This window comes from Mesoplodon densirostris, chromosome 1 (genome assembly GCF_025265405.1).
Source record: "Mesoplodon densirostris isolate mMesDen1 chromosome 1, mMesDen1 primary haplotype, whole genome shotgun sequence".
Lineage (NCBI taxonomy): Eukaryota > Metazoa > Chordata > Mammalia > Artiodactyla > Ziphiidae > Mesoplodon > Mesoplodon densirostris.
In genome coordinates this window covers 107,284,993-107,310,986 of record NC_082661.1, presented here as the reverse complement: position 1 = coordinate 107,310,986, position 25,994 = coordinate 107,284,993, and the positions used below count along the sequence as shown (strand labels likewise).

General features: G+C 59.2%; 1 protein-coding gene across 2 annotated transcripts; it reads left to right on the top strand.

Annotated features, from left to right (window-relative positions):
* The first annotated feature begins 12,311 nt into the window (after positions 1 to 12,311).
* FGFRL1 (fibroblast growth factor receptor like 1) lies at positions 12,312 to 25,648 on the top strand. Of its 2 annotated transcripts, none has more exons than XM_060089616.1 (7): positions 12,312 to 12,380; positions 12,942 to 13,039; positions 21,988 to 22,260; positions 23,417 to 23,497; positions 23,606 to 23,890; positions 23,961 to 24,314; positions 24,409 to 25,648. In XM_060089616.1, the coding sequence occupies exons 2-7, from the start codon at positions 12,958 to 12,960 to the stop codon at positions 24,849 to 24,851; spliced, it is 1,518 nt and encodes a 505-aa protein (XP_059945599.1). In that variant the 5' UTR covers positions 12,312 to 12,380; positions 12,942 to 12,957; the 3' UTR covers positions 24,852 to 25,648. The 2 variants fall into 2 exon arrangements, with proteins under 2 accessions (XP_059945599.1, XP_059945610.1); XM_060089627.1 differs by having other exon boundaries at positions 12,355 to 12,380; positions 12,917 to 13,039.
* Positions 25,649 to 25,994: the final 346 nt, after the last annotated feature.

Sequence of the window (25,994 nt, the reverse complement as noted above, 5' to 3'; positions counted from 1 at the left end):
TGTGAAAAGGAATATATATATTGGGTTGGCCAAAAAGTTCATTTGGATTTTTCTGTCACGTCGTATGGCAAAACCCGAACGAACTTTCTGGCCAAACCTGTATATACATATATACAACTGAATCACTTTGTGGTACACGAGAAATGAATGGAACATTGTAAATTACCTATACTTCAATTAAAAAAAATTTTTTAAAGCAGCCTTTTCTCTACCTGCTGGTTAGGTAGCCTGAGGACCCCTGATGGTCAGGGGCCATCTCACCCTGCAGCTTACTGGGAGGGGTACTGGGTTCCCCGGTTCCTTCCTTGGACACTGCACACTCCACAGCACAACCTACTGAGCAGAGATCTCAGATGGGCCCCTCCTTTGGAGACAGTGGCAGTCAGTGGGGATTTGGCACTGGCACTCGCGTCTTGGCCAGGACAGCAAAGCCACAGCTGTCTCCAGGGGTAAGTCACTATCTCTACTTTTATTGTGGCTTGTGTGTTGTCAGGCGGCCGGCCACCGGGTTACTGGCATGTCCCCATCCTCTGACCATGTTCTGGTCTTTGCTGGTTTGGGCTTGGGCTGAGAGCTGTGGTGAGAGTTCAGGAAGTCCACGTAATTGGCCCATGCACGTCCTCCGTCCCTGCTGTCATGGCCACTTTGCACCTGGGCCCATGGAGTGGTCACGGATGGCAGAAAGAGGCTGACATCGACATGACCCGTTTATGAGCCCCTGCTGTAGGGGACACTTCCTGGATCAGTGTAGCTTTTCTGCAGGACACAGCACCCTCTCTGTCCCTCTCCCCAGACCTCTTTGTCCCCAAGTGTCCTGTCTTCATCGCTCTGAGTCTGGCCCACCGGCTGACCTGTTGGATGCTGCCTGCTTGAGCCAGACGTGCACCTTGGTTCTGCATGCCGGGGGACGCCGGTGCATGTGCACACGCGCCTGCAAACCGCATCCCTCACGCGGCTGGCAGGAAGCTCTTCGTGCAGCCCTGGGCGTGGGTTGAGGGAGAGGCAGCAAGCAGCTCAGGAGGAGCTGGAGGCTCCAGTCATATGACTCGCTTTCAGATGCGCTTGGGCCCAGGCTCTGACATTTAAATTTGGGACAGTGCTGTGTGCACCGTCTTCGCACTGGGCCCTTGGGTCACGTGGCCACTTGGTAAATGGAGTTGGACCTGCCCCAGAGCTCAGGGGCAGACCTGGAGCTGCTCTTCAAGTGGAGAGTTGTGTTTGACGCAGGAGGAGATGGACTTGCTCCAGGATGCCAGGGCACTGGGCTAGAGGCGTTTGCCACAGGTGTCTGCCACAGATGCTCCAGGCTGCGTGGGGTCTCGTGGGCTACCCACCCAAGGGGTGAGTGGCTTGGGGCCCAGGAGATGGGTGAGAACAGCACATGCAGATGCGGTGTGGGCCGCTCCCCCACCCAGAGCCGCACTGAGCGCTGTGCCTCCTAGAAGTGGTCCTGCACACGCCCACGTTGCCAGACCGTCGTACCCCCAAACTTCTCTGGACTTTCAGCGGGTTTACCTCTCACCCTGCGGGAGGCATGGGCTTTACTGAGGCCTCTAGGGCACTTGTCATCTCTTGGCCGCCCTGTCTAATCGCCATAATGTCATCAAGGGAACCAAGATCCCTGGATCGTGTTAAGATGGTGGGAGCGTGGTGCCATCAGGCAGACTCTGAAGGTGTGCTGCCGTGCCTGCCATGTGTGGGAGCCTGCTGGCCTCCTTCCTCGAGGGGGATAGAAAAGCCAGCTGTGCCGCATACTGGCGCCACGGACCGTGTGATTTTGTCCAGTAAAGGTACACATCCAGACCTCAGCTGGTTGGTGTTGCCCTAGGTTATGCTGTGATCATTTGTCACTCAGCACCCATCTGGCAAGTGATATGGAGAACAGAGAAGGAATCCCCACCCTCACATCTCCCCAGTTCCTGATGTTGGACCTAATCCCCAGAAACATGGTGTTATTTTTGGTTTAGCCTGGAGGGCAGGCCTGGGGGCTTCCATGATAGCACCCCATGCAGCAGCCGGGGGCCAGTGTGGGGCTGTGGCTGCTCGCTGAGTATGAATGGCCCACTCTACATTCTGCGGAGATCGAAACACCTACAGGAAGGGTCTGAAAACCCATGGGCTCACAGACTCAGGCCCGTGCCCCGTGTGACCAGCGATGGTGGCTTTCTGGTGTGTGAGGGTTGGCCCCACTTCAGAGCCATCATCTAGGAATCCCCTCCATAGGGCAGTCACTGAGGGTGCTGCAGGTGCCCCTTACGTAACTGGGGCCATAGGCTAGTGACTGTATAGGCAGTTCTTTGTCAGGGGGACCAGCCTCCCCTCCATCAAGGGCTCTGGGTCCTGCCCATGAGGCCCTAGCCTCACTATGACAAGGGGCTTCAGAGACCTGCCAACGGACCTACAATTTTCTGCCTATATGTGCCTCAAGCAGCACTTCAGAAGCTGCCCACCTGTTTCATTTCTCGAGACTCTGCATGTAATCGGCCATCTCATGTTTGCCAAGTCCCCTGAGGGCCCATGGCTGCAAACACTTGCATGTGTGAGTCACCTGGGGTCTTGTTAAGACGTGGGTCTGACTCTAGTCTGTCTGGGATGGGGCCTGAGACTGCATTTCCAACCACCCACGTGCTGCTGGTCCCAGGGGCTAGCCCCAGGCCCGCGGCCCAGTGACTGCGGTGCACTGCCAGGTGCTTACCAGGCTCCTGCTGGCCGATCCTCGAGGTTGGGGCTCCCTCTTCCCAGAACGTGTCCGACAGGCTGTGCGGGCAGAAGAACAGCCCACGTGCACACGTGGACAGGCTGTACAGGGGTGTGTGTGGCTGTCCTGCCCATCTGTCCCCGTTTCCCTTCCTCGCAAATTGCTGCTCCTGAGCAGAAAGGGCCCCGGCGGGTTCTTGGGGTGGGGTGAGCGCGGGTGGTTCGGTCCGGCAGCAGCACGTAGAACCGGCCCTGTGGCCACAGGAGCCAAGCCAGGAGGCCTCTGTCCCCGCGTGCCCCGGGCTCTCAGTTCTGCCTCTTCCCTTTCAAGGGAGAAGGAGGGACGCCTGGTCTTTAGAAGCAGGGCTGTTGCCATAGCAACCAGCCTCTTCCTCTGCCGCACTTGCCCAGCTCGAGGCCACCCATCCCTACGGTGTCTGTGACTGAGAGTCGCCGGCAGCACCCCCAGTGTCCCTCGGGGAGGAGGGGTCCCTCCCGCAGTGGTCCCAGCACAGGCGCAGGAGTGGCCAGCCCCATGCGTGGGGAGGCTCCAGTGAGGCCCCAGGAGAGAAGGCGAAACCAAAAAGAGGTCTCTCGTGCATTTTAAAGTCTAAAGTGATGTCACCCCTGTTCACACTTCGTGTGTTCGCTCAGCGGCCCAGGCCGAGCCTATCACCTCAGCGGCCTCCCCGGTCCCTCCACACAGGCCTCTCATCTGTCCGTCTGTCTGTCTAGCAGATCAACCTGATTTGTTTTTTTAAATAACAACTTTATTGAGACATAATTGACACTATTTAGAGCATATGATTTGATACGTTTTGACCTGTTTCTGTCCATGAAACTCTGACCACAATCTAGACAGTGGCTGTTCCCATCACCCCCAGAGATCGTCTCACGCCCCCTCCCAGCCCCGACCCAGGCAGCCCCACGTCTGCCTCGGTCACTGTAGACCCACTGGCTCTTTCTAGAATGTGGTACGGACGCCATCACACAGTTCGCACGCCTTTTCCACCAGCACAGTTACCTTCAGACTCACCTGCGTCATTGCCAAGTGTCGACGGATGGTTCACGGCTTTTTATGGCTGATCACGTCCCATTGTGTGGACCTAGGACGGTTTGCCCCGTCACTTGTTGACGGACATTTGGGTAGTTCCCGGTTCGGGGCTGTTACAAATAAAGCCACTGTGAACATTTGTGTGCAAATTTGTGTGGACATGTACCTCCTTTACTGTTGGGTAAATACCTGCGAGTGGGACGCTCGTCATGTGACTCGATTACGTGTGTGCTTGGCTCTTTGGAAACTTGTTGCTTGCAGCTGGTTGTGTCTCGCCACCTTGCTAAGTGCACTAATACTGTTCATTTTGGTGACTTCTTTTCTTGTAGGGTCCATAGAATTGTCCACATAGATGATCTTGTCATTTACAAATCAGGGGCATTTTACTTCTTTCCAGTCTGAACTGGCTTGACCCTCCAGCACCATGTGACTAGCAGGAAGAGAGCAAACCCCAGGTCTGGTTCTAATTTAAGGGGTGAGCGTCATTCTTTAACAATTAAGTATGATGTTAGCTGTAATGTTTTTGTAGATGCCTTTTCTCAGCTGGAGGATGTCCTTTTCTTTGCCAGTTTGCTGAGAGTTTTTTTTTTTTTTTTTAACATCAGGAATGGGTGTTGGATTCTGTCCAGTTCTCTTTCTGCATCTACTGAGATAATCATATTTTTTTCTTTCTGTTGATATGGTAAGTTATGTTGATTGATTTTCAAATGTTAAACCAACTTTGCATCCCTGGGATAAACCCCACCTGATCATGATGTATTATCCTTTTTTTGTTGGATTTGATTAACCAAAACTTAAGGTGTTTTGCATCTGTGTTCATGACCGATACTGTTCTGTTCTGTAGGTTTCTGTTCTTGTCATTCTGGATTTGGCCTCATGGAATGAGTCAAGAGGTAGCCCCTTCTCTTCCCTTTGATGGGAGTGTTTGCGTAGAATGGGTGTTATTTCCTCCTTAAATGTTTTGTAGAATTTGTCAGTGAAGCCATCTGGGCCTGGTGTTTTCTTTTTTTTCTTTTCTTATCAATAAAGAAAATGAATTAATAGTTTAAAATTTATTCACACATAAGCACACAGGCACACAGCCACATACATACATAAATATACCCACAAAAAAATCCAACCTCAAATAATTCCTTGGGTAAGTTCTACCAAACACTGAAGGAACAGATATTTTCAATCTTATTCAAATTGTTTTACAAAACAGAGAAAGAGGAAATGCCCCCCACTCATTTTATGAGAGTGGCATATCCTTTTTCTTTTGAATTTTGTTTATTTATTTTTTATACAGCAGATTCTTATTAGTTATCTATTGTATACGTATTAGTGTATGTATGTCAATCCCAGTCTCCCAATTCATCACACCACCACCATCCTCCCTGGGCCTGGTGTTTTCTCTGTGGGAAGATTTTTAACTAAAAATTCAAATTATTTAATAAATACATTCAGGTTTTCTACTTCTTCTAGAGTGAGCTTTGGTAGTTTTTGTTTTTCAGTGAATTTGTCCAGTTCTTCTAAGGTGTCAAATGTATTGGCATAAATTTATTCACAATATTCCCTATTCTTCTTTTTTAAAAAAAAATTTATTGGGGTATAGTTGATTTACACTGTTCTTAATTTCAGGTATACAGCAAAGTGAATCTGTTACACATATACATATATCCACTCTTTTTTAGATTCTTTTCCCATATAGGCCATTACAGAGTACTGAGTAGAGTTCCCTGTGCTCTACAGTAGGTCCTTATTAGTTATCTGTTTTATATACAGTAGTGTGTATGTGTCAATCCCAATCTTCCAATTTATCCTTCTCCTCCTTACCCCCACGGTAAGGGGTTTATTTTCTACATCTGTAACTGTATTTCTGTTTTGTAGATAAGTTCATTTGTAGCCTTTTTTTTAGATCCCACATATAAGCAATATCATATGATATTTGTCTTTCTGTCTGACTTACTTCACTCAGTATGATAATCTCTAGGTTCACCCATGTTGCTGCAAATAGCATTATTTCATTCTTTTTAATGGCTGAGTAATGTTCCATTGTATATATGTACCACATCTTCTTTATCCATTCGTCTGTTGATGGACATTTAGGTTGTTTCCACGTCTTGGGTATTGTAAATAGTGCTGCAGTGAACATGTATCTTTTCAAATTCTGGTCCTATTCTTCTTCTAATGTGTGTAGAATTTGTAGTAACGTTGCGTCTCTTGTTCCTAATATTGATAATCTGTGTCTTTTCTCTTTTTTTTCCAGATCCATGTATAAAAGGTTTATGGGTTTTATTGATCTTCTCAAAGAACCAGCTTTTGGTTTCATTAATTTTCTCTATTTTTTAATTTTTGTTTTGTTTTCTATTTCATTGATTTCTAACGTGATCTTTCCTGTTTGCCTTCTTCTGCTTACTTGGGGTTTCATCTTTTCTCATGTTTTCTAGTTCCTTTGGAAGGAAACTGAGGCCATTGATCTGAGCCCTGTCTTCTCTAATTAGGTGCTTAGTGCCATAAATTTCTAAGTACTGCTTTAACTGTGTTCCACAGTTTTTTATATGTTCTCTTTTCATTTCCATTCAGTTCAAAATAATTCTTAATTTTCCCTTGGTTTCTTCTTCAATGTATGGGAAATTAAGAAGTGGATTATTGGGACTTCCCTAGTGGTCCAGTGGCTAAGACTCTGCACTCCCAATGCAGGGGGCCTGGGTTCGATCCCTGGTCAGGGAACTAGATCCCACACACCGCAACTAAGAGTCTGCATGCTGCAACGAAAGATCCTGCATGCTGCAAGAAAGACCTGGCACAGCCGGGTCTTTTTAATAAATAAAATATTAAAAAAAAGAAGTGGATTATTGGTTTGCAAACATTTGAGGATTTCCCAGATATCTTTTGTTAGTGATTTCTAGTATAATTCCAATGTGGTCAGACAACATTCTTTGAATGACTTGAATTATTTAAAAAATATTGCCACTTGTGGCTCAGGAAATGTTTGACTGCTCTGTAAATATCAACCAGGCCAAGTTAGGTGATAGTGTTCAAGTCTTCTATATTCCTGATGATCTTCTGTCTACTTGTTGAATCACATTTGGGCGAAGAGTGTTGAAATCTCTGAGTATAATTGTGGATTTGCCCATTTCTCCTAATCGGCTTTTGCTTCATGGATTCTTACCATGTGCCATCGGGTACATGCATATTTAGGACTGTTACATCCTTCTGATGATTTTATTTTCTTTATTTTTTTAATTTTTATTTATTTATTTTTGTGGTATGCGGGCCTCTCACTGTTGTGGCCTCTCCCGTTGCGGAGCACAGGCTCCGGACGCACAGGCTCAGCGGCCATGGCTCACGGGCCCAGCTGCTCCACGGCATGTGGGATCTTCCCGGACCGGGGCATGAACCCGTGTCCCCTGCATCAGCAGGCAGACTCTCAACCACTGCGCCACCAGGGAAGCCCCCTTTTGATGATTTTAGAACTTTGTCATTATGAAATGGCCCAATTTTTCTCTGGTCATATTCTTGCTCTGAACTTTACTTTGATATTAATACATCAGCCACTCAGTTATTTTGTTGAGTGTTAGCCAATTTATCTTTTCCCACCCCTTTACTTTTAACCAATTTGTGTCTGTATTTGAAGTGTGCTCTGTGTGGGCAGCATATAGTTGAATCTTGCTTTTTTTTTTTTAACCCAATCTGGTAACCTCTGCCTTTTATTGGGATGTTTCAATCATTTACATTTAATGTGATTATTGATATGATTGGGTTTAAATCTACATCTTGCTATTTATCTTTTATTCATCTCATCTGTTCTTTTCTCCTTTTTTCCTGCCCTTTTTTAAATTATTTTTTAAAATTATCCCATTTGTCTCTTTTGTTGCCTTCTTAGCTGTAATTCTTTGTTCGGTTATTTTAGTGGTTGCATTGGGATTTATACTATACATTTTTTAACTTGTCAATATCCACTGTTGAGTGAGATCATACCAACTCATATGTAGTAAGAGAACCTTAAAACACCATTTCTGATTTTCCCCTCCCAGCCTTTGTACTCCTGTGGTCATACATTTTAACTTTTCATATGATAGAGACCACACAATACATTGTTGTTATTTCTGCTGTAAGCAGATAATTGATTATCTTTTAAAGAGATTTAAATCATTAAAAAAGCATTCCTTACAGCGACTTACATTCCTTACAGTCTCCCTTTCTGGGGCCCTTCACTTCTCTGTGTGGCTCCTGGTTTCCCTCTGGTCCCATCTTCCTTCTACTTGGAGGATGTCTTTTCATGTTTCTGGTAGTACAGATCTGCCAGTGACTAATTCTTCCAGCTTCTTATGTCTGAAAAAGCCCTGTTTCACCCTTGTTTTCAGAGGACACTTTTGCTGGTAAAGAGTGCAGGTTGGTGGGTTTCTTTTCCTTGTATTTTAAAGATATTGCTCCACTGTCTTCTTGGGTGCATTGTTTTCATTCAAGACATCAACCAATCATCCTTTTCTTTGTTCCTGTATAAAAATGTGCCTTTTTTCTCTGGATGCTTTTAAGCTATTCTCTTTATAACTGGTTTTCAGCATTTTGAGGAGGATGGTCCTTGGTGTAGTTTTCTTCATGTTTCTTGTGCTTAAATTTTGTTGAGCTTTTGGGAACTGTGGGTTTATGTTTTTCACTACATTTTGAAAAATTCTGGCCACTTTTTCTTAAAATATTCTTTCTTTTCCACCTCTGTGTCCTCTCCCTTCGGGCTCCAGTTCCAGGTGTATTTCACTACCTGAAGCTGTCCCCCAACTCACGGATGCTTTGTTCATTCTTTTCAGTCATTTTTCTCTCTATGTTTCATTTGCATAGTTTCTATAGTTCTGCCTTCAAGTTCACAACCTTTTCTTTCACAGTGTTCTCTTGATCCCGTTCAGTGTATTCTTTATCTGCCATTTTGATTGTCCTCCCTGGAGTTCAGTTTGAGGCTTTAGAAAAATCTTCCATGTCTCTACTTAACATACTTAGCCTCGCCGCTGGCATCTTGTGTATGTGGAATATAGTCACAGGAAGTATGCATGATGTTTTTGTCCACTAATTCTGTTGTTTTTGTCATTTCTGGCTTCTTTTTGATTATTTTTCTCCCCTCAGTACAGGTTATCATTTTCTGCTTCTTTTCATGCTAATAATTTTTGGTTGGATGTCAAACATTGTGTGTTCTACCTTGTTGGGTGCTGGATAGTTTTGTATTCCTATAAATATTCTTGCATTTGTTTCTGGGACGCAGTTAAGTGACTTGGAAACTGTGTGATCCTTTAGGTCTTGTTTTTAAGCTTTGCTGGGCAGGACCAGAAATGCATTTAGTTTAGAGTTGATTTTTCCCTTCTACTGAGGCAAGACCCTTCTTTCTACTCTATCTGACACTGCTTGAATTACTAGGTTCTCAGCTCTGGCTGTTGAATGCAGGTACTGTGTTCCTGCCCTGTGGGCTCCCATCCTTCTGGGTGGTTTTTCCCCAGCCTTGGATGGTTCCTTTTCACTTCTGGACTGATCTGTACTCCACTGAAGCCTCGAGGGTGACCCTCTGCGGGCCTCTGGGGCTACCTGTCTGCACAGCTCTCTCCTCTCCAGGACTCTGCCCTGTGAACCACAGCCGTCTTGCCTTCCCGGGACTCCCCCTCCCTCTGGGCTCTGCCTGGGTCCCCACTGCCAGCACTGCGCCCAGGAAACTGCAGGGAGGGAGCCGGGACTATTTAAGTCTTCCTTCATTTGTTTGCCGTCTCGCAAGGATCGCTGTCTCCTGTTGCGTGATGTCTTGGCTGCTGCTTTTCACATGTATTTATCTCTGAATTTTTTATTTTTTATTTTTTAACATGTGGAGAGCATGTAAATCTGGTCTCTGTCATTTCATCTGGAGCAGAAGCAGAAGCCTGTATGTCAGGGGCTTCAATTCCCTGGCAAGCACTTTCCATCATTAGAGGCGTTTCTCTTAGTCCCTACACTTGCTACTAAGATGCCTTCTCTCTCAGGGCTGCGAACACGCCCTCCTTGCCCACCCTCACCCGTCCCGGTCTCGCACAGAGCCAGGGCTCAGCTTCTCGTGGTTGACTGACGATTGTATGAAGAGCAGATAAATACTTCTTGGGGCTCGCTGTGTCCGGCAGGTGGGAGACAGAAACTCTTGCAATCCCCAGGATAATTCCATGGGGTCTGATTGCAGACGGGAGGATTGAGATCGGGAGGTTAAAAGGACAGTGTTTGAACAGGTTCCGTATTCCGGGCCCGTTGTCATGAAGGGGAAGTGGGAGCCCGCTGGTGGGAGGGTTTCGTGGAGGAGGCGGCTTTGGAGATGCGCTCAGGCTGGCCTGGCGCCGGCGTGGGGAGCGCAGCGTCCTGCACGGAGAGGCGGCCGCGGGTCCCAGGGAGGGAGGGAGGGGAGCCAGGCGGGCCTCGGGGGCCGCCACGCTCCGAGCCTCCGCCAGGGGGCAGCGCGTCCCCGCTCAGGGAGGTGAGCCCCGCCCGGGACGCGCCCCTTCCCACGCGAACACCAGGCCACGGCCCCTCGCCCGCCAGCAGGGACTGCCACCCCCACCTGGCGCTGCTCACCTGGCGGAGACCCCTCCCCACGGTCCACCTCATCCCGCACACCGGCGCGGGGCCGCCTCGCCCTCGGCCCACTTCCTGTTTCCGAACCCCCCCCCCCCCCCGGTTCAGAGCCACCTTTCACACAGCTGCCCCTGGCATCCTCCCACCTGCCGCAGCTCTTCACGCCCCGGTGGCGTCTCCTCATAACCCTGCCCGCGCAGCCCGCCACTAGCCCCCGACCTCTTCACCCACATGCCCGTTTTGTCCCAGAGCACCTGTCTGTGACCCCCAGCGCCGCTGGCACCGTCCTTAGGTGGGCACTGAACCCGCTCTCCTGGCTTCTCGCTGCGGGGCCTGACTCCAAGTGCAGGGGGGCTACTCGGGTCTGTCAACGTCTGGGCCTTCACCCCGCGTGCGGGCAGGATGGGGGGCATGCCTGGCTCACCACCACCCTCCCACGAGGTGCCCACCCGGGCCCAGAGACAGGATTTGGGAACCGCCTTCTCACTGGCTTGGAAGAGGTGCGCAGCCGGGGTCTCACCGGGCCCCAAACCCTGATGGCTCACACCCTCACCCAGGTCTCCTCTGCCCTGGCGATTCGGACCTGCAAGGCCTCTCCAGTTCTAGTGTTCCCTGGAAGGCTTCCTGGGAGAGGGAGCTCCTGAGAGGAGAGAGGCTGTTCCAGGCAGGGTTCCCGAGGGAATAGCATGGGCAAAGGTCCAGAGGGGATGGAGGGAGGGCTGCAGGGGGTGGGGGTGGGAGCTGGATAGGACCCAGGCATCCAGGGCCTCAAGGGTGATGGGGTTTGTGTTGAGGGCACTGGGGAGCCAGAGACGTGTCAAGGCTGTGTTTTAAATGATGATTCTCCGTTCCAGAGATGTGACAGTGGAGGGGGAGCCAGGGGAGCCTGGCCCACTGATTCAGGCCAGAGAGGATGGGGGTTGCTCAGGAAGACCCTGATGGATGGAAATAGGGGAGGCATGGGAGCCAGTGTGTGCACGTTGCTGAACAGGAAAGGGAAGGGCAGTGGGGCAGTGTGGAGAAAGATCCCCAGGAGAGCTGGATTCTGCAGCGTGTGGTTCCAGTCCTGGGCATGCCAAGTGCTGCCTTGGAAATCTTGGGTAAATTACCTGACTTCTCTGTGCCTGCGTTTCTTCATCTGCACAGGACCTCAGTACCCCACATCACATGCGACTTGGCCCTCCCTGGAGTCTCTTGGGGCCAGAGCGGGGTCTTGGATCTCCCCTCCGCTCCCACGACAATCGGGGGCTCAGACCTCGGGGCCCTGACGGCCCAGCTGGTGCGCGGGGTGTTGGTGGCCTGAAGTTGTGTGCTCAGACACGGGAGCCAACGGGTGTAGCTGTGAGGTGGGCGCCGCGGGACCTGGAGGTGCGCAAAACTGGGCTGGGCCTGGGCGGGGCTCGGCGGATGGCCGTGAGGGGGCGCGGTGTGTTGGACCTGGCTGGGGAGGGTGGGAACAGCTGGGGGCGGGGCTAGGGGCGGGCCGTGCGGGGGCGTGGCTGGGCTAGGGCCGGCCGGGGCGGGGGCGGGGCCGCGCCCCGGGGAGCCGACCCGCCCGCGGGCCGCCCGCACCGCGAGGGTTAAGGCGGGGAGCCAGTCGGGCGGGGAGGGCGCGCACGACGATTGGCGGAAAGTTCGGGCGCGGGGCGGGACGAGGGGCGGGAAGATGGGCGGGACAAGGGGGCGGGACGCGGCGGCCTCGGCGTGCCGATTGGCAGGAAGTTGTGTCGGGGCGGGGCGCGCGGCGGGCTCGGCGCTCGCTCCGGGAGAGTTGACAAAGCCCCGCAGGGAAGGACGCCTCGCGGCGCGGCGCCCCGGGCCCCTCGCCCCGCCGCCCCGGGACCCCGGCCCCGGCCCCCGGACCGACCCCGACGCCCGCCCCGCCCCCAGGCCCCAGCCCGCGGCTCCCGCCCCGGCCCCGACCCGAGCCGCCCGCGCCCAGGTAGCGCCGCCCCGTCCCGAGGCCGGGCCCCGGGGCGCGGGGCGGCGGGGTGCGGCGCCCGGGGCGGCGATGACCGCGCAGCGCGCCCCGCGGGCCCGGCCCTGAGCCCCGCCGCCCGCGAGCTCCGCCGAGGTGAGCCCCTCCGCGCGCCCGCGATCCCCGGGGCAGACTGGGCGGGCCGACTCGGGAGGGCCGGGGGCCGGGGCCGGGGGCGGGGGCCCGGGCTGAGAACGTCCGGGTTCCCGCTCTGCGGTGGGGAGCCGCCGGCACCGGCACGCGCCGCCGCCGCTCTCGCCTGGCCCGAGGTCCTGCCAGTGCCCCGCCCCCGCCCCGTACCCCACGTGGGCCCCCCCAACGCAAATTTGTCCGCTAATGGCGCAGGCGATTATCTGCGGGGCCGCCGGTGTTGTGTGTCCCGCGGGCAGGGCCCGAGTTACAAGAGCCAGGAATCCAGACGGTGTTTGGAGGGGGGGCGGGGGAGGTCGGTAATTAGTGTAAACCCTTTGTCTGCCTTTGATAACCACGGTTCCCCCGCCGCCGCTTCCTCCGCCCGGAGCGCGGCAGGGAAGGCGGGGCGGCCCGCACCCCGGTCCCCGCGACCCAGGGCTGGGGTGCGGGCGGCTCCGGGGCCCAAGGCGGGGGGCGGGGCGACCCCCACCCCCACGCAGTGACCGGCGTCTGAATACACCCCAGGTCCGCACTGGCCGAGATGACGCCGAGCCCCGCGTTGGTGCTGCTGCTGCCGCTGCTGCTGCTGCTGGGGGCCCTCCCGCCGGCCACCGCCGCCCGAGGTGAGTGCTGGCGCCCAGCCCGGCGCCCCGGCCTCCGCCAGCGCCGCCCCTTTCCCTCCGGCCCTGAACCCTGCCACAGTGCCCGCCTGGCGCGCGTGCCTGCGCCCCGCCCCTGCTGGCCCCGCTCTGCCCGCCCTTCACCGGCGGGGCGCCCCAGTGCACCCATGGGACACTCCAGCTCACCCGCGGGCCCCCCTCACCCACGTGGCTCCCCAGCTACCTGTGGGGCACCCCTCACCTATGGGGCATCCCCATCTCACCCATGAGGTCCCTCCAGCTCTCCCAAAGGGTTACCCCTCACCCTCAGGGCACCCCCAGCTCATCCGTGGGGCCCCACGCTTGCTGGCAGGGTGGGCTCTGGCCCCAGTTCCCCTCAGGACACAAGCACACATCCACACACACATCCCTGCAGTTGCGGGCAGCTGCTCACGGTGGATTCATGAGTGATGGGCTGTTTGGCCACATTGGACCGAATTAGGCCCCTGGGAACCTGCAGAGATCCCCCTGGTGGCCAGGGTTGGGTGTGGGGACAGTGGGGACATTCTTGGCCTCTGGGACTAATGACCCAGCCCTGTGCCCTAGGCCTGCCTGTCTCTAGGGAGGTACAGGGTGGGGGCTGGGAGACTGAGTGCCCAGTGCATGGGGTCACTGCATGGTGGAGGGTAGAGGCCTGTCTTAAGGCAGACCCTGAGAGCACCTACTTCCGGCTACACACTACGTCTCTTGGCGTGCACCACACCAGGGCCTGGACGTGGGCTCACGCACCTGCTGTGCAAGCGGGCAGGCCCAGATGCCTCCGGAGGGACCCCTGCCCCTGCAACCAGCCCCAGCAAGGGGCGTCCTTGGCTGATGGGTGATGCGTGCCCGCAGACTCCCACTGCCATGCTCAGTGCTGGCCTCCCTCAGCTAGGCGGGACCTGCAGCCAGGCCAGCCCTTTGGGTGTGTTGACCACTCAGGATCGTCCTTGCCCTGTCTACCAGTCCTCTGAGGCTTCGCACCCCTCCCCCGCGCCGCTGCCGCCCAGCGGGCGCACTGAGACCAACCCGGCCTTATATGGCCACGTTCGGGTGTGGGGTGGCGGGCGGCGGCCCAGGTGGGCCTCATGCCACGGTACCCACCCCCACCCCCGGCCCCGCCTGCCCCGCCAGGGACTGGCTGGCTCGCTTGAGGGTGGGGGCTGCCCAGGCGTGGCTGGGACGGGCAGTGTCCAGGGTACTGCGGACACTCAGGTCATGCCCAGCAAGGCCCCCCCTCTGCCAGTGGCCAGCGGCCTGGACTCTGATTGCTCTTTTATCTGCTTGGACTCCCCCATCCACGCACCTGCCGGTCCTCTGGCCACTCGGCCAGGGAGGCTCTGGAGGCCACTGGCCTGGCCTGGTTGTTGGCTGGAGCCGGAGGTGGAGTGGCGGGTGGCAGCGGGCTGTGGATGGCAGTGGGCGGTAGGGCCTGCCTCGGCGCCGAGGGGTCCCAGAGGGACCACAGCCTGCTCTGTGCCCCTTGGCTGAGGCCTTGGGCTGCATGGTGAGGGCCCTGGCGGCAGTAGGGAGGTGGGAGCCCCTTTCCAAGGGCAAGGGCCTCTGTGGTTTTGGGGGTGCGGGGGGCAGTGCTCTTCCTGAATTGTGCTGGCTTCTCCACCAGGCCTGGACTGGAGGGCAGAGTTGTTTCAGGCCCTTCCCACTTGGCGAGTGAACAGGCTGAGCGTGGACCTTCTTTAGGCTGACAAACCAGCGCAGAGAGAGTTTGGGTGGTTTTTTGAAAGCCGTTTTCCCCGTGGTGTCACAATTTCTGGAATCGGTACATTTCTAGACTCCAATCATATTTTTAAAGTTCCCCTTTTCCCAAAGTTTCACAATCTTGGTGGGTTTGTCTTAAACTGTTTTTGTTTTTTTTTTTTCAAATTTGAAAAAAGAATTTGGCTTTCTCCATTTCCATTTTATTTCTCACAGTGGGAGCTCTGAGAGGTTCCGAATGAAATACCTTTTACAAATTACTTTGGAAGAAGTCATTTCAGGGTTTTCTGAGAAGTGCCACGTGTGAACTTCTCTGAGGATGGTGGTGCAGTGGACGGTCTCTGAGCAGCCAGCCCTGGAGGTCCCTCCCTGTCCCCTGGACCTGGCCGGTGTACCCGGGTGCCCTACCTCCTGCGGGATGGCGAGGACTTGGGGCTGCCCTGCCTTGGGGCTGTGGTGGGAAGGGTCTGCTGGGGTGTGTGAGTCGTTGGGGAAGCATGTGGCCGTCAGGGCGGCTGTGGCGTGTGCATGTGCGTTGTCTGACCTCGGCCTCTGGCCAGGCTGCAGGGGGCCTCCTCCTCTCCTCTAGATCCCTGCAGGCCTTGCTGGCCAGTGTGCGGCCAGGGCTGAGGTGGACTTGTGGGAGCCCGGCCCAGGCTCTGCGAGCTGGGGATGTGGGCCAGCGGCCCCATTTACGTCTTGTCTTGGGCCCCACTCCTGGAAGGGAAAATAAATCACTGTCTCCTCTGGGGGGGAGGAGGGAGCTGAACAAAGTGGCCTTTGGCTGGGCCAGGCTGAGCCTGGGCTGCCCGCAGGCTCTGTCTCCATGGCGGGGGGGATCAGTGGGCCTCCGGCTCCCGCCCGGCTCCGCAGCCCTAACGGGGGACATGTTGGCTTTCCCCAGCAGCAGCCTCAGCCTCCGATCACCTGGGCGGCTCAGGCTCACTGACGTGCTGGGGGAGGTGGGCTGTGGCTGCCTACCCGCTATGTGGCCATCCACGTTGGCCTCATTTGCCCCATGCTGTGCCTTGCCTGGTGACTGCAGCCCTGGTGCGTCCAGGTGACGGCCTCCGTCAGCAGGGCAGCATGTGGAAGGAAGGCGTGCCCGTGCCCATGCCACCGTTCCCAGACCCCAGGGATGCTGCAGCCAGTGTGGCCCCACCTACCTTGCCCGCCACCCGCTCTTCCTAGTGGTGGCCACCAGGTGCTCCTGGTCAAGCCCAGGCTCGCTTCTCTCCGGGCCCCTGGAGAGCAGGGGCCACGGTCCTGGGCTACCTCAGGTGGGGTCGCAGCCCGGGGTCCACTGGAGGGAGGTGGAATGCAGAGGCGTGGGCGTCACCCCAGGGCCTGGAAGGAGAGGTGGGTGCTGGTCAGGGTAGGCAAGGACAGGCCTCCAGCTGGGGGGATGTTGTGGGCAGAGGTGGGCAGCTCACCGGGGCCAGAGTGGACATCCAGTGGACATGGGCGCCTTGGTGTAGTGAGGTAGGGGCCTTGAGTGGGGAAGGGCTGGGCGGAGAGGCTGGTCAGCTAAGGGGGTGTCCTGGGGGCTTTTCCACCAGGACGTTGTGGCCAGCCTTCCTGGCTCCGGCCAGGAGTCCTGGGGCCTCCATCCACCCCCTGTGCCCCCACTGAGTGGCTGGGGGTGGGGCCTGGAGGCAGGCAGGGGGTGGGGTAGGTGCCTACCCACCATGAGCACAGACTGGCCCCCTTGAGGAGAACTGGCCCAGGGTGGGGTTTCTAGGAGCTGTCCCTGAAGCACTGCAGGAGTTGCTCCAGCCTAAGGGCTGCTGAAATCCAGGGTTTCCCATCTTGGCAGGAAACACAATTGCTTTTCTTCCTGCCGGGGAGTTTATTTCATGAGAGATTTACACAAGCTGTGCGCTGTTGAGTGGCTGAGGAGTGAATAACTGGGCCTGGGGCAGCAGGCGGGGAGGAGGGACCCCCTCTGGCTCCCATGATCCTGAGCCCCGGAGGAGCCGGGGCCTGCGGAGCACACTCTCCTGATCCAGGGCCACTGCCAGTGGCTTCAGGGCTGCCCTCTGCACTCGTGCAGCAGCCTGTCCGGGTTCCGGCGGGGACTGGGGCTGACTCTCGAGCTCAGCCTGACACAGCGTGTGCGCCTTGAGGGCCAGGTAGCCTGCCCCGTGGCCTCCAGGGGCCTGGGGGCGCCTAGTCTGGGCTGGCCTGCTCAGGCCCCATGGCCTCAGTCCTCGCCTCAAGAAGCCCGCCGTGGGCATGGGCTGTCATGGAGCAGGTATGGGTGGGAGGGAGGGGCTCTGGCCTGGGGTCGCGCAGGCCGGGCTGCTGGGTGCGTTGGGTCTTTTGCTGCCATAGCCATCGCCCTCACCCTCGAGGTTCTGCTTAAACGCCCAGGGGCTCCAGGCTCAGGAAAATGTCCTCATCTCCCCTCCGAGGTGACTCTGGTACTTGGATCGGGGCCCCCTGGGGCGGGGCCCCTGGGGTGGTCTGGGCCCCGCGGCGCGTTACCCTGTGCTCTGGGTCCAGTGCCGGCAGGTGTGGGAGGTCCCACTGGACAAGGGCCTTCTCGGTCCTTTGGCAGCTGGGAGAGGGTCTGGGTCAAGTGACGCTGGTGAGGTGGGGGTGGATGGCGGGGTGGGCAGGGTTGGGGTGAGACAGTGTTGAGTCTGGTGGGCCTAGTGAGATCTGGACACCCGATGGGGCTGCCCGGTGTTCAGCTGAGTCCCTTGGGGAGGGCCCGGGCGGTGGGTCTGGTTGCTTTCTGGTCACTGTCCCGTTGGCAGCTCACATGGGTCCCCCCCAGGAAGTGGCACTGTCAGGGTGATGCTCTGGGCCTCCCGTGTCGGTCCTGGGGGTGGTGAGGGTTAGGCGGAGGAGCTCTGAAGCTGGGGGGCCACTGGAGGTCCATCTGGGGGCCTCCCGAGAAGAGAACAGACCTGGAGGCCCCCGGTCTGCCCGCCCCCTGGTGCGCGGCTGGGCAGCCGGTGGAGGGGACGCTCCCGCCGGCTTGCTCGGTGGGTCAGCCCGTCCCTTTGCCACGCCCAGAATGGCCTGGTTTCTGGGGCAACCACCTGTCCTGCGGGTCCTACCAGTTCCACCACAGATCCCGTGGGTCCAGCCCCCGGGGGCCGCCCTGGGCCGGCTGGTGACCGGGAGCCTGTGTGCGAGTGCGGGTGTGCACGTGTGCTGAGCCTGCCCCCCTCGTGGCAGCCTTGGGGTGGTCCTCACCTGTGCCCCCGCCCTGGGGTGTTCCTGTCCTTCCCCCCCAAGCTTCGCCTTCTTGGGGAGGGTGCTGGCCCTACGGCCTTCCCAGCTCACCCAGCTGTGCCCGGTCCTCACTGTGAGGGACACCTTGGGCGCCCGCAACCCCCAGAGAGTGCCTACTTGCCCTGCCTGGTGCCAGGTGCCCAGGCAGGCCGGGTGGACCTTCCCCCTTCCGGCCCCCCAGCCAGGGCCCAGCGCCCCTCCCCACGCTGCTCACTTAGTTTGGCCTGCACAGCAGGACGGTGGCTCCTGGCTGGCCGCCCTCACCCCACGGCCAGGCCCATGCTGGTTAGCCCGATGCTCCCCCCACCTCCCCCGCCCCCTGCCAGAGAATTCCTTCCAGGCTGGAAACTTCTGGGCCTTCGCAGGGCTTGTGCGGGACAGAGCTGCCCTGATGAGCCGGCCGGTGCTTCATGCACCCTCATCCTTACCTGTGTTTGCGGCTTCACGGGGTGACGGCTGAGACCACCGGTGCCTCTGTGGCCCCTGCTGGTCTCTGACACATGGGCCGTGGAAGAGGGGCGACGTCTGGCCCAGCCCCTCTTGAAGGGAGCTTGGGGTCGGCAAGCCAGGGCCCACAGAACACCCTGGGTGGTGGGGAGGGGTGGAGCCGATACTTGGGATCCCTCTCACCCCTGCCACGGCCAAGCCCCTGACAGACGGTGAACAGAGCGGGAGTGCGGGTCCAGATGGAGTGGCCAGGGCAGGCCACCGTGCCCCTGGTGTGGGGAGGGGGAAGGGGGTGTCGGGAAGGTGCGCCAGGCTGGGCGGAGGCCGCAGGGCAGTGAGGTGTGGGGTGCTGAGCTTCGGGGCGGCCCCGAGGGCCTGTGAAGATGGCTTGGGGGTACGGGGTGGTGGGCATGGGGTGGGCCACAGCTGGGGGTCCCTTCTCTGTCCCTGCCAGCATCTTTGCCTCCCTGGGCCCCGGGGCAGGAGGGGTATCAGCTGGGGTTGCAGCCGGGTCTTGTTATACTAAACTGGGGAAAGCAGTGCTCCTGGCCAGGCAGGGGGAGGGTCTGTGGGCCTGGGCGTCTGGAGTGCTCAGAGGTGGGGTGTGTGTGGCAGGGAGTCTGCATCCACTGTTGGGGTGTGCATCTGGGGGTCGGTGTGACAGGGTCTGTGTGTGACAGCAGCTCTGGATGGCGGCTGGGAATCCAAGCTGGGTTTGTGGGGCCCTCGGAGCGGCTGCCCCCCATCCCCGCTACTACCCCCATTCCTGACCATGTTTTCACAGCTAAGGGTGGAGGAGGATGGAGGAGAGGAAGGGGCGACACCGTCCCTGCCCGTTACCTTGACATTCAGCCCCCCTCTTGGGGCGAGACCCTGCCCCAACCTGCCTTTGCCCCGCGTCTGCCCTGCCTGCGCCATGTGCATCCTGCCTGTGCCCGCAGCTTCCTAGGGCTGTGACTGCAGGTGGGTGCAGGGTTGGGGCTTCCTGGAGGAGGTGCTCACGGGGAAGGCGCTAAGGCTCTTGTCAGCTGCCCCCACCCACACGCCCTCCTGGTCTCCAGCTCAGGCCTCAGTTTCCCCGTGGCTGAGGAGTGGGAGGCCTTGTCCAGGTGGAACAACAGGGCTTGTGTTTCCCAGGCTAAATATAGAGCTGCAGCAGCCGTGCTGGCGGCCAAAATTCCCAGGAATCTGGGGGGCCAGGCCTCCCACTGGTGAGCCTGCTGGGGGGTCTCTTGCAGAGGCTGGGGTGGGGGGCAGGAACCCGGCCTCGTGTCTGGGTTCCCCGGAGCACAGGTGGGGGTGGAGAGGGGTGAGGCTGGCCACAGAGGGGAGGGGGACTGTTTGCTTTAGGATAAGGCTGGCTCCAGCCGGGGCCTCTGGACGGGCGCTGCCGTGTCCCCCTCATTGCTCACAGGCCGGCCCGTGGGGCCACACTTCCGGCACATCTGGCCGTCACTTGGCTCTGTCCCTTCACTCCACAGGACCGAGGGTGGCGTCCCTGCCACCCAGTAGGTGCCCCCCAACAAGGCCTCCTCTGGAGGGTGGGGAGAGGGAGGGGCCGCACTGTCAGGCTGGCGCTTTCTCTGCCACTGAGGCGGGCTCCTTCCGGGGTCGGGGGTGTTTGAACCAGCCGCCAGTGGTGCCCCCACAATGCTGCTGGGACAGGCAGAGTCCCAGCAGGGAGGGATGCTGTTCCTCGTGCGGGCACCGTCCTCCCCACATGCTTTCCGGACCATTGCGTGTGTCTGTGTGGACATGTGTGGGTCCTTGTGCCTGTGCTTGTGTGTGTGTGTGATCCTTGCACCCAGGTGTCAGCCCGGGAAGGGCTGGGGGGTGCCCTTTTGTCCTGCAGCCTGGGAGGCCCCTGTGAATGGTGGAATTTCAGGCAGTGACAGGTGGTGGACAGGGTCTGCCTGGGAATGAGGCCTGGATCCTGGGCGGCCTGGGGGGCCTCAGAAGGTCCACTTGTCTGGGGGCCCTGAAGCCTCTCCCACTGCGATCTGGGTAGGTGCCTGGGGGGCCCTGGAGACGAGTGATTAGGGAGAGGCGGGTATCAGGAAGCCAGAGGGCTGGCTGGCTGGCTGGCACCTCTGGCATGGCCCACTGTCCAGAGGCTGTCTGGAGGGGGTGGGGCCACCCGAATGGGGCAGGATGTGGAGAGGGGAGGCTGTAGAGGGAAGGTGCCTAGTGTCTCTGTGTCCCTCACACCCCAGTCCCCTGGAATCAGAGACTCGGGAACCCCTCCCCACCTGGGGCCCCAGAGAAGCTGAGCCCTGGGCTGTCAGCTCCCTCCATCCAAATGGGGACAGCCCCCTACCCTCCCTCCGCACCCCAGGCAGAGGCGATGGGGGCCCATGCTCTGTGAGAGTCCCTGGGAGCTACAGTCTCTGGGGGACCCACAGGAGCACTTTGGTTGCAAGGCGGCAGCAGAATCAGCTGGCAATTGCATGTTGAAGAAACACCAGCTGGTTATTAAAAACACATGCCGCTCTCAGGCCCTGGAGCGACAGCGTCTCAGAGCAGCCGCGCCTCCGGCACCTCCGTGTGGCCAGGGCTCGGGACGTGGCCTTCACGGCCTGGAGTGGCTGCCGTGTGGGGTGGTTGCCCCTTCCAGTGGCTGGTGGGTGGAGTCCTGGGAGCCAGGCCCAGCCAAGCCCCTGGGAAGGGCAGCTGGGTGCCCGTGGCTGCCTCTCCTGGTCTGGAGGGACCGTGGGTGGGTGACCACGTAAGAGCCCTCCACCCCTCGTGGTCTTCCTGTGGTGTAGGGGCTGCAGACCAGCCCCAGCTCAGGGTGTCAGGCATGGGAGCACGGGGAGGGGACTGAGGGTCCACCAGGAGATAGCTCCATAGCCTTCTGATGTCCACAGCGTCCTTTCCAGCTGGCCTGTCTCTCGCTGCCCTCTAGGCCTGGTCATCCCCATTGTCCCTGGACTTGACTCCAGAGAAAATGAGGCTGGGTGGACCCGGGCCGGTGGGGACGGGGATGGGTTTCTTCCCGCTGGTGAAGGGCACCATGGCCTCAGCCCGGGACTCAGGCTTCTCCCATGGCAGACAGTGGTCACCCAGGGCTGGGATACCCAGCTGCTTGCCCTCTGACTCCAGGGCCTTGGTGACCTGGTGTGGCCTGGCTGGCAGCAGGGAGGCTTTTGTCCAGGCAGGCAGACCTGGTTTGATGCAGCCCATGCACACACAGGCACAGACACGGGTCACCAGACGCAGGGACGCTCGCACGTGCACACACAAACAGGGTGCCTGCAGGGAGGTGGTGGGGGCCGCCCTCGCTCGCCTGTGGACGTGCGTCCTGGGCGAGCCACATTCCGGCTCCCATGCGGGAGCGCAGTGGGCCCTGGGTGAACGCCGCCTCCTGTGGTCTGGGAGCTGGGTAGGCGTATCTGGGTGGAGTCCTGGGAAGGGGGCCCGGCAGGGACAGCCCTCCCCCGGCTCCCAGTGCCCATGCCTGCCTTGGCCCTGACCAACCACCTGCCGGTCCCCTCCTCCCTGATCGAGCCCTCTGACCCCCACAGGCCCCCCGAGGATGGCGGACAAGGTAGTCCCGCGGCAGGTGGCCCGGCTCGGCCGCACTGTGCGGCTGCAGTGCCCCGTGGAGGGGGACCCGCCGCCACTGACCATGTGGACCAAGGACGGCCGGACAATCCACGGCGGCTGGAGCCGCTTCCGCGTGCTGCCCCAGGGGCTGAAGGTGAAGGAGGTGGAACGGGAGGACGCTGGCGCCTACGTGTGCAAGGCCACGAACGGTTTCGGCAGCCTCAGCGTCAACTACACCCTCATCGTGATGGGTCAGTGCTGGCCGTGCCAGGGCGGGGCCTTGCTGTGTGTGACTAGTCAGCTCGGGCGGGGAGGCAGACCCTCCCTGTGTGCCCACCCCTCACCCTGCATGAGCTCGGCCCACTGCCCCCAGGACCAGAGCCGTCCTGCTCCCCGCCTCTGAGCCCAGGACACCACGCCCAGGCTGGGCCCCGCCCCCTCAGGCCTCACCTTGGGGTCCCCCTTCCTCCCGACCCCTTCTCCCCCAAACTTCTGCTGACCTGGGGGCCAGGGCTGGCTGGGGGGGCGGCAGGAGTGGGTATGGGGGCCCCAGGTGGTGGTCCCATTGAAGGGCAGCCTGGTGGGGCAGGTGGGCCGGCAGCCTTGGCGTCGGCCATGACTTTGAGGCTCGGGTTTCGGAGTTCAGAGGGGCCGCTGGGAAGGAAAGGGCTTCTGTTCTCCTCTGCCTCTGGGGCCCGGGCTTGGGGACTGGGCGGCGCCCCCAGCAACACGCCCTCCACTCGCTGGTACCAGGCGCTGGTGCCTGGCCCTCCCCCATGGGCTCCCGGGCGGGTCCCTCGGGGCAGGCTCCCTGGCAACACAAAGGAGGAGCCTGACCCACACACCCCTCCACTGGGTTCCGGGGTGGGGTCTGAGCGCCTGGCCTTGGTCCTGGGCCGTGGAGGCGGCGGCTGTCACTGGGAGTGGGGGCATTCCTCAGCACGCCGCCCCCCCTCAGGCCCCACAGGCCTTCTCTGGGCTGTGGAATGGGAATACTGTGGGTGTCCCCCCCAGCGTCCTTTCAAAGGGGAGGATGACCAGGCGGTATGCAAGCCATGTCAGCTCACCAAGCCCTCGGCCCCTTGATGTGGGTTAGGGTTACTGCAGCTGCCGGCTGGGCCTGGTCCCCACCTCCCCCCAGCCCTGCAGACCCCCCGGAGCCAGGGTGGGGGAGCCAGATCTCCGTCCCACCCACGCCTGTCGGGGTCACCTGCACCCAGGGAGTGCGCCGGGTGGGCGGCTCCTGCCCAGCTGTCTCTGGGATTCTGAGACGTGGGTGTGCACCCGTGGCCTCCTGCTGGCGTTTCTAGAGCTTTCCCAGCTGGGCCTGAGGCTGGGGCCCGGGAGCCAGTTCTGGGGTCTTACAGGGGCTGCCGAAGCCCCTCTCATGCGCCCTCCCCTCTGCAGACGACACCAGTCCAGGAAGGGAGAGCCCGGGGCATGACGGCTCTTCCGGGGGCCAGGAAGACCCAGCCAGCAAGCAATGGGGTGAGCACAGGGACAGACATCACCATCTTGGTCGGGGGGTGGGGCTGTGCCTCCACCCCAGTGCCCGCTGACTTCTATGCCCCGCCCGCTCCCCTCCACCCTGCGCAGCCCGGCCCCGCTTCACGCAGCCCTCCAAGATGAGGCGCCGGGTGATTGCGCGGCCCGTGGGCAGCTCCGTGCGGCTCAAGTGCGTGGCCAGTGGGCACCCACGGCCCGACATCATGTGGATGAAGGATGACCAGGCCTTGACGCGCCCGGAGGCTGGTGAGCACAGGAAGAAGAAGTGGACCCTGAGCCTGAAGAACCTGCGCCCCGAGGACAGCGGCAAGTACACGTGCCGCGTGTCGAACCGCGCGGGCGCCATCAACGCCACCTACAAGGTGGACGTGATCCGTGAGTGCCGGGGCTGGGGGTGGGGGCGGGCTGGCGCCCGGGGCTGTGCCCAACGCATGTCCCTGCGCAGAGCGGACGCGCTCCAAGCCTGTCCTCACGGGCACGCACCCCGTGAACACGACGGTGGACTTCGGAGGCACGACATCCTTCCAGTGCAAAGTGCGCAGCGACGTGAAGCCGGTGATCCAGTGGCTGAAGCGCGTGGAGTATGGCGCTGAGGGCCGCTACAACTCCACCATCGACGTGGGCGGCCAGAAGTTCGTGGTGCTGCCCACGGGTGACGTGTGGTCGCGGCCCGACGGCTCCTACCTCAACAAGCTGCTCATCACACGCGCGCGCCAGGACGACGCGGGCATGTACATCTGCCTGGGTGCCAACACCATGGGCTACAGCTTTCGCAGCGCCTTCCTGACCGTGCTGCCCGGTGCGTGGGCCCCGCCCTGCCCCGCCCCGCCCCGCCCCGGCCACGCCCACACGTGACGCTCCCCTCCCCGCCCCCTCCTCGGTTTCTCCTGCAGACCCCAAGCCGCCAGGGCCGCCCGTGGCCCCCTCGTCCTCGACCACCAGCCTGCCGTGGCCAGTGGTCATCGGCATCCCAGCCGGCGCCGTGTTCATCCTGGGCACCGTGCTCCTGTGGCTCTGCCAGGCCAAGAAGAAGCCATGCGCCCCCACGCCTGCCCCTCCGGTGCCTGCACATCGCCCGCCCGCGACGGCCCGCGACCGTGTCGGGGACAAGGACCTGCCGGCACCCCCCACCCTTGGTGCCGGCCCCGGTGTGGGGCTGTGTGAGGAACTCGGGCCCCCGGCGGCCCCCCAGCACCTGCTGGGCACGGGCTCAGCCGCCGGCCCCAAGCTTTACCCCAAACTCTACACGGACACGCACACGCACACGCACTCACACACGCATTCGCACGTGGAGGGCAAGGTCCACCAGCATCAACACATCCACTACCAGTGCTAGGGTGCCTCGGGGTGGGCTTGTGGAGGGCCGGCCAGCCGGGCAGGCTTGGGGCAGAGGGCCACAGAGGAAGATGGACTACGGGTGAGAGGCGCCCCACGTGAGACACACACACACCTGGACGCACACACATGCATGACATACCTCTGGACACACACACACAATTACACACACACACACACTCAGACTAAGAAGCCTTTGGGAAGGTCTGTATTGTAACTCTGCAGTGCGCATGTAGCGATGGGCTAGCTCATGAAGGAATCCCTTGGCCCCGTGATAAGGATTTCATGGGGGCTGTGGTCACCCCCCCACCCCGGCCTGGCAGGAGATCTGAGAGGCACCCTGGCTTTGCAAACCAAAAACTCCGACCCCTTCCCTACGCCTGCCCGCCTGTGTCCCTGCCCAGGCTATTTTTGCCACCACCTGTCCTGGGTGTCCAGGAGTCCACCAGTGCCCTGGGCAGGGGGGTCGGGCGGAGCAGTCCTAGGCCCCGTCCTGAGAGGCCGGAGCTGGCTGGGGGTGCCTCCCGTCCCACTGCCAGAGAGAAGGGGCCCTTGATATTTATATTTAAGAAATTAAGATAATAATATTAATAATGATGAAAGGAGGGCTGGGCCACAGAGACTTGGCCTCTCCTGAGGCCCAGGACCCACCTGGCCTTTTGGCCACGCTGGATGTCCACCTCGGGACCGGGCATCCATCACCCCACTACCCGTGGCAGCCCCAGGCCTCTGTAATTTTATATAGAGTTTGAGCTGAAGCTTCGTATATTTAATTTATTTTGTTAAACAAGAAAATGTGCATCCTTTCCTCTAAGCTGGTGTTTCTTCCTGTGTCTGCATCTGTTCGTGCGCGTGTGCCTGTTTATATCTTCCTGTGTCTGCATCTGTGCGTGCGCATGTGCCTGTTCATAGGACGGATGGGGGAGCTCTCAGGAACCCCATCACCAGGCCTTAGGCTCGGGGGCCGAGGCCTGAGGGTCCCCAGGGCCCGCCATCAGTGCTCTGAGCTGAAGGACTCTTCCCCGCTCACCTGCATGCACCTCCTTGGCCAGCCAGAGTCCTGCACATCTGTCCCAGGGGGGGCCCCCTCTCTGTACTTGTGTGGTCCCCCAGCCCTCAGTGCAGGGCCCGTGTTTCTCCCATC